Source organism: Vidua chalybeata, chromosome 4, assembly GCF_026979565.1.
Source record: "Vidua chalybeata isolate OUT-0048 chromosome 4, bVidCha1 merged haplotype, whole genome shotgun sequence".
NCBI classification, from domain to species: Eukaryota; Metazoa; Chordata; class Aves; order Passeriformes; family Viduidae; genus Vidua; species Vidua chalybeata.
In genome coordinates, this window is record NC_071533.1 from 19,592,374 (window position 1) to 19,606,788 (window position 14,415).

General features: G+C 40.0%; 1 protein-coding gene across 1 annotated transcript in view; it reads left to right on the forward strand.

Moving 5' to 3' along the window:
* The first annotated feature begins 1,833 nt into the window (after positions 1–1,833).
* The window catches only part of MMRN1 (multimerin 1), a 42,642-nt gene continuing 30,060 nt past the window's right edge, over positions 1,834–14,415 (forward strand). The window contains exon 1 of the mRNA XM_053941317.1: positions 1,834–2,360. Within this exon, the coding sequence (XP_053797292.1) occupies positions 1,834–2,360 (527 nt within the window). The remainder of the gene's footprint in view (positions 2,361–14,415) is intronic.

Below are 14,415 nucleotides of genomic sequence, written 5' to 3' on the forward strand. Positions count from 1 at the left end.
GGAAATAAACACTGCTGTAGTGAAATCTACCAACCACCAAAAGCCAGACCCTTCTGCATTACTTTTTTCTGCACCAGTGAAAATCTGCAGTCATTTCTCTGAATTTAGAGGCAGAATTAACACTTGCAATGGAGTGACACAAAGCAGAATCCAAGGTTGTTTTGCTATTAGGCACTCTTATTGCATAAATAAACACAGTATGTAGCTGCTGTATTTTTTTTATTAAAGTCGGCTTGTGTTTAAGTTGCAAAGAAAAAAGGGAGGGGAAATAGTCTCCAAAAGAAAGCACAACTGCGTATCTTTTCTAGTGTATTGTATCATAGAATTGCATCTGCTTTACTTACACAGTAGAAGCCTGTGCTTTCCAAAACAATTAAACACAAAAATAAACCGTAAGAGAGGGAAATCCCAACCCTTTAGCACACCTAATCTTTTTCACCTGGAAATTGAAAGCAAGGCACTGTATCCAAATCTTCTAAACAGGAATAATCATCACAGAGATTTATTTGACTGCAACAAGAGCTGGTGGTTTGTCCCCCATGTTTGGTGTTTTGCTTTTGGGTTTATTGATTTAGGGTTGGGTTTGGTTTTTTTTTTTTTTTTTAAAGTATTTTCTGAAAAAATATGCAAGGAATTTACCAACTTTTCCACTGTGTCCCTGTTAGTCATCAGATGTCCATGAAATGGGGATTTTGCATCTAATTTTGAAAAAAAAGTGATTTTCAAATAACATGAAGCGCACCCAGAAGATGCTGTTCTGTTTGCAGGTGTGTGAGCTTGCTTTCAGGGATATCTTGTCCATAGTCCTTAGTACAGCACTTGTGTCAGTGGCCAGAGGCTTTTTGAACTGGTGTGCAATGGCCTCTCAGACCTATAGTTCCTGACAGGTCTATTCTGTTGCTGCTTTGTACCCACTTTAAAATGTCCTATTATATTTCTCTATGCAATTTCTTCAGCAATTGCCTTCTCCCTTTCTTTTCCTTCAACGAGAAATTAAGCAGCCTTACTCTCAGAGAGCTGGAGAATGGCAGAAGAGGAGGAAAGCTTTCATTTTCTCTTTCCTGGCTGCTGCATTCAAACTTGCAGCTACTAAGCATAATTTCATAGAGTGATATAGACTGGAAAGGACATCCAAAGGTCATCTGGTCCAGAACCCAACTCTAAGGAGGGCTGTGATCATATTGCTCAGGGTCTTGTCTTTGAGTTTTGAGTCAAGTTTTGAATATCTCCAGGCATGGGCATCAGTGGTGGATAGAGTGTGAACCTCTTCCTTATCTCTGCACTACTAGCAGCAGTGTGTGTAAATGTTCAGAGAAAAAAGAGAAGACACAGCAAATGTTCAGCTTTGTGTAGCACAACAGTTTTGTCAACTCTTTTTCCAATAACAAGGTCATAAGTTTGAACCATCCCAAGGGCACATGTGATAAGTCACTTGTCCCTACATGTACATGCGAAAGGAAAATTAGCTAATAATTTCAGGTTTTATCCCCTAGGATTACTTCACAGTACATATTTTCCACATTTTTATCACACCATTAATCTTTATCCTGTGCCTTCTGCAGACTTCTTTTTTTCCTCCCACAGAGGCTGCCAGGGTCCTGCTCTCCAAGGGGTCACAGGTTGCAGAGGGATCCACAGAAACAGGAAACCAGGCTTCCTCAGTCAGTTTTGAAACACCAAAACCTGTTTCCTTTCTACAGAAATAAAGCCTGTCAGGGCATCCTCTGGCTAGGCTCACTATCTGAGCAGCAGCCCAGGAGGAGGGAGAAACTAGAGGATTTCTTGTTTAGGAAATAAATATGAGATAACTTGTAGCATTTACAAACCATCAGAATGAAAGAGATCATTTTCTTGCTGCTCCTGTTGCACTTACACTGGGGCAGCACTGGATTTAGCACTCTAAGAAAGCTCTGGACCACAGGACAAGGCGATGAAACCCAGACTAGTCACTCAGACTCGACTCCATCTCTGACCACAATTAGGGGGTCACGCCATTCTGAAATTCAAGCTGCCAAAGCAAGTGCCTCACAGGAACCTCCTTTTGCATCTGCAGGCGAGACACTGGGAATGACAGCAGTGAAGAAAACGTCCAGTCCTTCAATATCTACCCCTGCAAGTCAGTCAGATGGACATGATGATGGTGACTCTGGCAGAGACAAGATGAGAAGCTCATCTCACAGCAAAGGGACAACCCTACAAAGCACTGCTAGAGACATCCCTCTCCTTCAAGAGGTCACTACAAGCCTGGATACAGCTACAGGGAACAGATCTGTCAAGCAGTCCTCTCACAGCACTGGTATCACCAGGAGACAGCAGGATGCCAACTCCAAAGCATCCGGCTTTGAAACTACCAGGGCAAAGTAAGCTATGTATTTTTTATTGTCTCCTATGTACTGCTTATTTTCCTGTTTTCAGTGCCATAACTGGCAAAAATCCTAGCAATTTAAGTAAAATTATTTTTGGCCTTAAAAAAAGACCATCTTAAAAAGCAGGGGACCAAACTGGCATTATTTACTCAGGCAAAACCATTGTAACATTTCTAACAGAGTAAATGCTGCAATGTTTTATTCCCTAGGGTGGTTATCTCAAAATCAACAGGGAAGTCATTAACATATATGGGTAGGAAACTGCAATAGCCCCCTGTTTTATGCACAGTAAACTACTGTTGATTTTTTTTCTTCTTTCTTTTCTTGTGGATAAAAGAAATTGCAAATGGACTATTTCATTTGAATCTATTAAAAATATTGTGTTTGTAAACTTCTCCACTAAATTGAAAATACAAGCAATTAAATGTACAAAATGCATCAATGTCTGACAATTTGAAACATCCTATTATGTGATAAAAAACTTAGGAAAAGTGATGTTGCAGATGAATGTGCATTCAGAACTCTATAACTTAATACACAATAGCTGTGCATAATAGAGTATATCAAACTGCACTGTCTAGTTTTATGTTTCTGGAACACTCAATTATTTTCTTTGTTCCCCAATGTCTTCAGTTCTCAATGGGGATATTAACACTGACTGTGCAGATATTGCAAGTTTCCCTTAATTGCTGATATATAATCAGATACAGGTAGAAAATGAAAGATGCAAAGGATTGGTTGTTTTCCATAGTATTTATAGAGAGTGGGCTTTTAGAATATAGATTTCTTCTTTTGATAGTACTTTCCCATATGGTAGCATCCAAATTAATGGAAAGGAGAATAAATCATCACTCCTACAATTATCTTACTGTGTGTGGCTGGGAGTTAATATTCCTTCAAGTGAAAGAAAAGATTCCCATTCACCAGAGCATGTTTTGGATGATGTGTAAGGGAAATAATGCATAAGGACACAAAGGAAAGGAGTCCTTTCCTTGGAAGACAGAGCCCAGTAAAGGAGCTGTGTTTCCCAGACAGCTTTCCTAGCATACTCCTTAAGTTCTGAAAGTCATCTGCTACACTACCTTACCGCAGTGTTTGGCAGAGTGTCTGAGTTCACCTGAGTTAAATGGAGTCTCTTTTTACGTGAGTGCTGATAGCTACATCTCCACTGAAATAAATCCTAATACATGCTAACCTTGGTCTTTGGCCTTCACAGCTTTCTTCAAGAACAGTATTCCAATTAAATTAATCTTCAGCAGAACTCTGTGAATCAGCAGGTATTCTTTCTACCTTTTACGTGAGAAATAATTACAAGTAGCAAAAAATTAGTCTCTGGTGAAGGTGGTCACGTATTTTATTTATCATAATGACACATGATTGCAACTGCAGAGAGGCAAAAGAAGTGAATCTTGTATTTGCCAGCACCTAATTTCATGAATGGTCAAGGAGCAACCTGCTATGCAACATGCATATTGGAGTCCACTGATCCAGTTAGCAATAAAGCCAGGACTGCATATCACATTTACAGGAATGTGTAGCAGCATGAAACCCCAGCATAAAAAGGAATGCGTAATCCCCATTTTCTTGCTCAAACGGCTGACATAAGTGACTTAAGTCACTTCACTGTTCCACCTTCCTTTCCTTATGGATTAGACCTGGATAAATAATAAACTTGCTTGTGACTCATTTTTCTTTTTCAGCAAAGACATGAGAAAATGCCCAGTCTAGGGTGTTGAGTGTTACCAATCACTGTGAAACACCTGAAAAGCTACTGCTGAGAAAATATGCATAAGAAGACGAAAATTTTTATTTAAGCGCAGTGCCATTGACTACACCCTAAATAATTCGTTCTACATATTTTCTTTTTTTTTAATATATATATATATCACAAATAAAGTGAAAAATATATTGCAAGAATTCCAATAAAGACACAGCTTTCTTCAAAGCTTTACTAATTTGAAGCCTGAGCAGAGCATGATTACAAGATTCCACAGCTGTAAAGTGTAGTGTCTCTGAGGAAATTTGGAAGAACAATTTGCTCTTTGAATTTACTTTGAATTAAAGTTTATTATTAAATAAGGGCTCCGGGCTTCACCCAGGTGCCCAGCCAGTCCGGGGGGAAACCCTCGGCTGACTGGTCCGCGGGGAGGAGATGATGGGACCCGGATAACTCCACCAGACAGACGAGAGGTCTCCGGAGTATCAGTATTCCCAGAGGCTTTATTGTAGGAAAGGTGCAGGAGCGGGAGGAGATAGGGAACACAAGCGCTCTAGGAGGGAGCAGGTTCCAGGAGCCTCAAGGGAAGGTGGGACTGGGTATATAAGGGCAAAGGAGTAGGCGTGGTCGGGGTACAACTTAACCAATGGGTAACAGGCAAAGGGGAGGAGACAGGATGGGGTGACATACAGCAAACCAATGGGGGTACAGAGGAGGAGTGGTTCTCTTACAGGGGCCAATGGGGGTAACAGAACAATAAGCTTTCCAGAACCGGGGAGTATTCTAAGCAGTGACTGACAAGTTAACTGGGGCGGGGTCGCAGCAAGTAACTGACAGATTCTTCTATACTGTTGCCGCCTCCCATGGGAGAGCGGGGACCCCTCCCACATTAAAGCACCTCCTTGGTTATAGTCTGTACTCCAACCTGAATTTTTGAGTGACCCTGTAGAAACTGCATGATTCTGTAATCCTTTATGGCAACCCATTGTGCTAACATATGTACAGAGATGCTGATGTTAGGAGGCTCCATATAGAAGAAACAATAGAGAGAAATCTGTGGAGACAAGGAAGGAAAACAAGAAGGAAGACATTTATTTTTAAACATTTATAATTTCAAAAAAAACCCAATACATACACTTTGTTAGAGAGTCTGCAAGGCTGTAAGATAGTCCACAAGGTACCATATGTGTCCATTGTACAAACTTAATTACCCAAATACTCCTTTCTGAAGGAGGCCATATGCCTTAATGGCTTAATTACAAAGATAATTCCCTTTCTGTTGCTACCCTAGGTTATGTGAAGACAATATTATGCACCCATATATTATCACATGCACTCTAGAACTAGGTTAGGCTTTGAACCTCTCTCTATTACATCCTGATGTGGTATTACAAGGGCTAAAATACTGGGCATATGCTTTTCTCTAAAAAAATTAATCTCTTCCTTATTCTTCACTGGCACAGAAATGTAATTAAATCCTGTTCCTTCACATTGGAACGATTATATGATTAACCTTAGAATAGGTACAGAACACAATTTGTTGCTATCTGCTCTCAAACCATTTCAGAAGAATGTTTTCTGTGGTGAGGTATCCCTCCTTCAGGCAGGGTCTGCACCCAAGCTTTCATAAGGATAAGAAAATTTCATAGGAAGCATTTCTGGAATGGCCTGAGCTGAAGGAAGATTCATTTCTTCACTCCTAGTAATGAATTTGACTTACCTTCTGAAATGTGAAACTTAATGTCTCTACAAATATGTGGTTTTTTCTTTCTTTCTTTTTTTTTTTTTTTTTTATTTCTACATATCTTCAAAGTTTTATGCAATCCATATCAATGAATAAAGAAATAATGGAAACCTAGAGTGAGAGAATTTTTCTGAAATTAAGTGACATAAATCTGAGTATCAATTTGGTGTGAAAGAAGAAAATTTATGATGCATTCTTTTCAATTGAGTTCACTTGAGATACATGTTTTTCAGCCTGTGGAGAGAGACAATTGTAGTATTTCACTGTGTAAAGCAGCTTAAACAACAGTGGTGCAATGGACTAAGTCTCAGGTGGAGTCCTGAGACCAGCACACTCATATTTTCATTCTGAACCCAATTTTATTAATTACTATCCAAGGCAGCTCCTGAATACAGGAGACCTTCATTCAGGTTGTAAATTAACCACAGTATCCTCACATTGCTGAGTGGCTCTACAATACTCTTTTCTCTTATTATGTGTATATTACACTTTTTCCAGTTATCTTGAAGCCACTGAGGGTCTTTATAGACTTCCTTTACCATTACTTTGGGTAGTAGTGAGGTGACAGTATTTTATTACTAAGCACAGAAGGGTTTAATGGAGTCACCACCAGGGACAGATTTGCTTAGCTGTCACATATGATAGGAGTGCTGAAATATTTCATTCTCATGACCAGATGTGTGCATTTCTCTCTGGAAATTGCTTTTGCCTGTATCAGCTTGGTAGAAATCTAATGTACTGACAAATTAAAATGAATGGTTAAGATCAGCAGACGGTTCAGATACATGAGGCACATAGAAACCTGATTTAACTGCCTAGTTAATGCAAGGTTCACAGTCACTTTTCATCATGTCACTTTTTAATGGAGCAGAGAGAACAATTCTTGAATCAATTTCCTAAGATTTTGCATCACTGTGCATTTACAAAAAAATCCAGTCACACATGGCTTAGGTTTCTGCCTCACTGGGTATATTCACTATGACCTGGAAGGAAGAAGCTCTTACACAGGCCTGAGGTTGCCTTGGTGGCTGTGTCAAGGGTGTGTTTGACAATCTTTGTCCCCAGAATGTTGTACTACAGCTATGCAGATCTTTGCAATAAGTCACTCTCATCCAGCAGCACCTTGAATGTATTTCTGATGCTCGGCTGTAAGCCCACAATCCAATTTTCCTACACATGCTAAGCTCAGTGCTACTCCCATAGCAGTCCCAAGGCAATGATGGCTAGTAGAGTCAGGATAGACTGTTTGCAGCAGGACAGGAAACATAGCAGTGGGGAAAAATCACTTCACCAAAGTTGTTTTTGAGACACTCACAAAGTATTTAGCCTGCTCAGACTCTTGTTGTTTAGTTTTTCTGTGATCAGATAAGCCACCACAGTACAGATGATTTCTGATTTTTTTTTTTTTCAGAATGGTAAGGAAGGTTTCTGTTTGTCTCATTACACTAACTAGTGCATTAATGCTCATGCTTATCTTGCTCTTGTTCTTTGTTTCATCTCTAATGGGAACAACAAGGATTAGGAAGAGACTGTTTTCCATCTCTGCAATGTCCCTTCACCCCTGTGAATAGATTAGGATTACTGTACCAAACTGGACACAGTGTTAGGATTTACCTACTAGCCCCTGCAATGTTGCACCCTTCATTTAGGGTAGAACAGAAACATCTGCTCAGGTATGCAGAGAAAATAGGCATTCTTTCAAATCTGAATATAATTAACATTTGAGAGAACTGACTCTAATTCTAGAATAGACTTGGCAAGAAGAGGACAGCAGCAAGGTGTCCCCATATGTTTTCCAAAGGCATTATCTGTGTTGCCAGATAGAGAATATAAGTGTTGCAAATGTCAATTTTTTTCTGCCAAATCTGATACAGAACATCTATTTTGTATCACATTCCTGGTAAGCAGAACCATTGGTCATGAGGAAAAGCATGTGGAAAAAAAAAACACCTTGAATTTCATGGACTTTGGCTCAGATCCTTTCTGTTCAAGAGCCCCATAAGATCAGACAGTGACAGCATAAAGATCTGTATCTGTATGATTAAGTGGCAAATCAGATACAAATAAACTGGCAAGGCTTTTAATCATTTAATGAAGGGAAACAAGAGCAGAGAAGCTGCCCAAAACAACACTGTAAACAAGGACAAATTCACCCCTGAAACTGTAGTCGATCTTATTTTTTATATTTTTCATTTTGTCACTTACAAAGGCTTTTTTTTTTTTTTTAATAGTCAGTATTTCTCACAGTGGAGAACCCATCATTGACATACTGCAATCTCCTTTTCTTTAGAACACAAAAGAACTAAAAAAGTAGTGAACACCAATACCACTGAAGGTTACCTGGAAAGCACTGACAGTAGACAAGACCAAAACTACCTTAATGAATTTTGTACTCTGGGTCAATTAGAAGATGGAAAATAAATTTATATTTCAGAAGTAAAAAGGTGGAATTCAGACCTTTTTAAAGGGCAGTTTGTCTGCATTTTCAGATGTGTTTTACTGGATAATCCTCAAAGATTTGAGATTAATGGATATCTTCTCCAAAGTCTAAATTCTATCTGGAAAAGTTTGATTGTGTTAAAAGGCTCTGAACATGGAGCGGATAATCATGTATCAAAGAGGTGATCTGATTTGCAGCAAAAGAACATTTTAAATGTTAAAACAGATTGATGAAGTGCTAGATAAGTGGAAATGGTGAATTAATTTTTTGCAGCATGTGAGAGAACAAGCAGTAAATAAAAATTTAGGTGAAACAAAGAGGCTGTTAGCAGTCCAAGGCTTCAGTACTGTAATACAAAAAAAGGAAATGAATGATGAGAGCAGATTTTGTGTTTTGTTATAGACAGGACAAAATGTCAGGACACTGAGTCCTGAAAAAAAAACATTAAACAAATCTTTGACACCTCATGCTTCAGTCAGTGTCAACAAGTCAGCTGTTTCTCAGGGATAAAAACATATCCTATAACATATTTTACTATCACTTACTATTTGTATTACGTGTCACATGCACCTTTTAGTTTCTTCCATTCTAGCCAGCTTGTAAAACACATTTTCCAATTTGATTTGTTTATGGTCAGTCCCTAGTGAGTACTGAATTTTTATTGCAGCTGAGATTCATACATTTCAGAGCAAAGGAAGCTGGGCACTGAACCTAAAGAATTAACTGGGTTATGTTCAAGCTTATAATTTCTCTTTGAAATAGAGCTTATATTTTTGAAAGATGACCGATATTCACTTAAAGATACAGAATTTACCATATAACAGTGAGAAGTCTCTGTGGTCACCTAGTGGAATTCAAAGGAAGTTGCTAAAGCCATTCTCCCATGCAATAGCAAAAAAGAACCTTGTGAGGGTGCTTGCTATCCTTATAATCTGAGTGCTTACGCTGTGTCAATCAACATTATCTCTCCTCATCCAAACTTGGCAGGTTGTTTAAAGCAAATTGAAAACCCAGCATCTCCTGGCTCTAGGTGCTTGTAGCATCTTTGTATATCCCCTTTGCTCAGATGTAAAGGACAATATAAAAATAAAACTGTTGTAGAATCAAGGTGAGTATTTCTTTAACTATTGTGTGAAATAGAAATAGGCTGCATACAACATGAATGAGGCAGAACCACCAAGCTGGGCATGAACTTTGACAACGGCTCCAGCCCTGGGTCCTTTTGTATTCCACCAGCAACACAGTAATCTCATTTTCATGAGTCAGTGATGTTCAGCTGGGCTGATTGAATAGCATTTCTATTAAAAGCCAGGTAATCGGGTTTACTCACAGACAAAAATCAGTCATTTTCAGGTACGATATGAAGGGGGCATGACTGATTCTATACCCTTTGTGGTCCGACTAGCACTGGTGTTCCTGTGGGGTGGCTTTAGGACCACTTACAAGGGTCTATGCTTACAAGCAGGGAGAAGGAATCACGTACAGGCGTTGCCGGCAATTTTTGTGAGGTTTGCTTTTTTCTCGGCAATGGACCCAGGAAATGTGCTGTGGAGGGGGGACTGCAGGGACCCTAAAAAAACTGGTGTAAATTGAACTTCGCTTTTCAGAAGCATCGGGTGCCCCTGCGCCGGCACCTCCACGGACGGCGGCCGCCACCTGCCAGCCGTGCCCGGCACTGCCGCGCCTGAGCCCGGTTGATCGCGGCTTAGGACAGGGTTTAACAGTGCAAAGACGGGTTTAAGAGCCTCCGAACCAGGAGGCAGGGACCCCAAAAACTACAGGCAGACTTAAAGGCAGCGTCTGGGTGCCACTGATGAGTGGCTTGCTGTGGGCGATTTGTTCCACCAGCCTAGGCAGGCTCCGAGGTCAATTCCCTGCTCAGGACTTGGAAGTGGGAATGGCCCTAAGGCCCAGAGGGCTCTGGCTGCCGAGGCTGACGAGCAGACGTGCTCACAGCTTCCATGCTGCTCCTCCTACCGTGCCTTGCTTCTCGGTGTAAACGCTTCCTCACGCCTGAGGGTGGGATGTCACATTTGGGTACAGCCAAACCACACCAAGTGCAGAGCTGGGCTAGAAATAGTTTGATTTAAGCTAGAAATACTGCAGCAAATACCACATCAAGGAGGCCGCTTCAAAGGCCTGAGGACTCTCCCACACATTGCCACCAGTGCATGTTCCTGGCCAAGACATGCAAGAGGAGGATGAAATCTGTCACTTGGGCTTTATGCCAGCTGGGGACTTGTACCACTCTTTCCGGGCTGGATTTCTGTTGTATGTTGTGAGGATTTTGGTTTGTTTTTAAATACAGCTTTCCTGATTGAAATCGGGCTCAATGCAAAAGAGACGCTAGGCTTGTCAAGCTCTCAACAAAATCTGCATTTTAGAAGCCTTGTTGATGATCTGGAATAAATTATTCCAGGGAGTGTAAAGAGGATTTTCAGGTTTAAAGTCCTGTTATGCAAATCAGTTGTCTTCTGTTCTGCCTTTGCATTAACACAGCCTGTCATAGTTCTTTTGCCACGCTTCATCTTCTATTTCCAAATCTACATTTTTTCAGACAATTTGATTTCAAAATTATATTTACATTCTTAACGTCTCTTAATGAGCTTATTTCATTGGTAGCGTAAACTTAATTATGAGTCACACCAGGGGCTCTTTTGCTGTGAATATTTCCTCCAATTTAGCCTGATCAAAGATTGCTGGGCCGTGTGAGAACCACAACTTCAGACATTGCACTCACGTACATTTAGAATGAGTTAAATATTTTAAATGGAAACAATCTGCTCAAGTTAGTTACATTTTTGGTAGAGACCAGAGGCTGAGTTCAGACTCTTTAAAAAGCAAGAATAGACCTTAACATTTGGGCTGTAGTGGAACATTTTTTCCTTTGCAAGACATCTCCAAATGGGCAAGTTCCAATAGCTGTTCCTCAAGGCTAGACACCCTTAATAATAGTATACTACTACTACTATTATTACTACTAATAATAATAATAACAACAACTGTGATTTTTTTAAAGGTTTGCAGGGGGAGGTAGGGTTGTTTGTTAACTGAAAACTATATTCCAGTGCTTTCATGTCTTTTGCAATTTTTTTAATGCCTGTTTTCATTCTTTTATCTTTCCATTGACCCCATTTGCTCAGGTGTAAAATGGTTCTCGGTTACTATGACATATACCCCAGACATGTGCACTGCAGAACAGGCTGTCAGTGACAATATTGCTGTACATCTTCTGCTTCGTCTCTTTCTCTGGTGAACTGTCAGATCTGCATGCAAGGTTAAAGTGCAGGCTAGGGAGCCACAGGCCCAAGTTCCTCACCTCACCCCTGCCTCACTGTAGCCCAGATTTTAAAACCTGACCCCTATGTTTGGCTTCTTTATTTGCAGAGGTGGGATGCTTAGCACCCAGCTGCCCAAGGCATTAGCTCCTCACTTCCTAGAGAACTAATGTGGAGCAGGAATGCACATGTGGTAGTGCATAACAGCTAGAGATGGCATTATTGTTCAGAGGTTTTCTGAGCAGACTTTGTATGCCATCAGTTAATTGCTGAAATTTATTTAGAAATTTAGATGTTTACATTCTCTATACTTAGTTTAAATTATAAGCAAATCCCCATGCTTAGTCAGAGCTTCTCCTGAATAGAGCAGTATCAGTCTGGCCTAGAATCACTTCCTGCATTTGTTAAGAAATATTTAGTATCCCATTCATATGCTGAGAGAGTGTTTTTTTGTTTGTTTGTTTGTTTTTTGTTGTTTTTTTTTTTAATTTCTGTGCTGCATTTCAGAGGGGAAAAAATACAGTTTTTAATCTTGGGTATGAATTTGCAGAACCCTCACCACTGCTGTGAAAGGGAAGAGATCTCATGCCTGCACTGAGCAGGATAACAAGCCTTGATGGTCCTAAACAGCCTCAGCTGTAGCTTCCACCCACACCCCTGTGCCAGGACTCCACTTAAGCCCAGGCTTGAGTTAATGCTCTTTTCCCTATGAGGATGCTTGTCTCTAGCAGTCTTCTGGACCTGGCTCCTTACCTGGGCCCTGCTGGGCTGCTCCTTGACCTGTTCCTGGTGCTCTGGTAGCTCTGCTGCTAGTGAGGTCAGGGCCTAGCTGGCATGGTTGACCCTTCTCTTCGGAAGAAGCCCCACTCTTGTGCTCCCTGATGCTCAGTGAGAAAGCCCCCTGGAAATAGCTGTTTTCCTGGCAGTGCTTCCAAAGGCACCAAGTCCCCTCTGTGTCTGGCTCCCATTGATCTCTTGGCAAGAGAGGATGCCTGTTCTCCCTTGCTGCTGCAGAGGTGTGCTAGAAGAGATGCAGTTGCAAGCTCTGTCTGCCTGGCTTACCTGCTGCTGGTGTTTAATTCAAATATCATTGTTCCTACTGCCTGTCTCTGTGATACAGGAGACTGTGAAGGACCCACATGGCCCACCCAAAGGAGTAAGTAACTTCATTATTCCTTTGCAAAACTTGAAAGACTTAAATTTCCTCTTGTTTTTGCTAATTTTATGTCTCTCAAACTTGCATGTAGCTGCTTCTGACTTCCCCAGAGAAAGTGAGCAGAATACCTAATCTTTATGCTCATGCTTGATAGCTGCATTTGACTTTTAGTAAATATTTATGGAGTCTTTAATTAATACACACACATAAAAGGCAGTAACTAAAGGAGTGAGAACATAAAGGAAATATCAAACGAAGCACAGCCTTTTTATACCTAATCAAGAAGAAACACTATCTTAATGAAAACTCTCAAGCAAATGGAGAGTGAGTGAGCAAAATCAGATCAAAGGCACTCAAAAAACCTCCCATTTTATATGAGGCACATTATTTCTCAAATAAACAATGTGTGTTGTGAAAGGGAGTGCTGCGATATTGGCAGTAGAGCTATTGTGAGGTTAAATCTGTTAGTTTTAGCATCTTTCTGGCTTATCCTGCTTTTTTCTCAGGAATCATTTTCCAAGTACAGCACTACTGAGCTTAATGTGCATACACTGGTGGGATCTCAGTAGACAAAAGCAATCACTTAAGGATAGATGCTGATACTGTTTTGTGTTTTGTGCTGTTTTTCGTGTTTGAAGCACTGTAAATCTGTACTAATGCCACTTAAGTAAATGGAACTAATCTGGTCTTAATTGTATTTTGATTTCCACTCTAAGGAGTCCATAGCAACGTATGATATCTGGAGTAAGTATATGTATTCATGAAACATGAAAAGAACTACTTCAACTGGAAGAAAATGTTAGCAGCAAAACACAACACAGAAAGATGAACTTTAAGTTCTCATATGAGAATATTGTTTTGAAGTCCTTGCAGCTCCACCAGTCCTACAACTGAAACAGTGTCTAGTCACTAACTTGCCAAGTCAAAAATTAAATATGTTTCAGCATGGACAAGGGAATAATATGATCCTGAGTAAGGCTGCACTAAGTTAAAGATGAAAGAAGAAAGTCAGCACTAGGCCAAATAGGCATTTGTTCCACCAGCAGAAATATAATAATACTTTCTTCAGGATGCCTTCCAGTCTGCAGCTGGGAGACTTCCTCAGACAAAGATTAAAGTTACAACTTAATTATTATTAAAAAACTGAACTGATAATACTGTTTTTTTCATGGAATACTTTTCCTGCTTTTTAAAACCCCTTTTGGCTTCCAAATTTAGCACAGTCTATGGCTATGAAAATGCCGCCTGACACTTCATTTTGGTCTTCTTTAGTTTTAAAACCATTTTGTTTTGATACCCATTTATCATAACAAGACTAACTGAATAATTAATGTCATGACTTCATATCCCTCCTGCTCTTCGTCTTTTTTCCACCTCTCTTTAGGGTGTAGCACTAAACCTGAATTCTCTGTTCAAACTGTCTATAGACTCATACTCAGCAACAGAGATTTGATGTACTGAAACAGTGGTGACTACTCTTTGTTCTTTAGTCCTTCCCTAATAATTTCAAATATTTGATTGCCAGCTTAGTTAAGGCAAACCAATAAATTAGCCTATTCAGAGAGCCATTAGCAATGACTCCAAGATTATTTTTTCCCCTGATGAAAGCTACTGTATGTAGTGATACTATCTCTATAAGTCTGCCTTTGTAACTGATTCTGCATTACAAGACTCTTTTCTGACACCTACTTAATTGGAAATTCAGTATCATGAG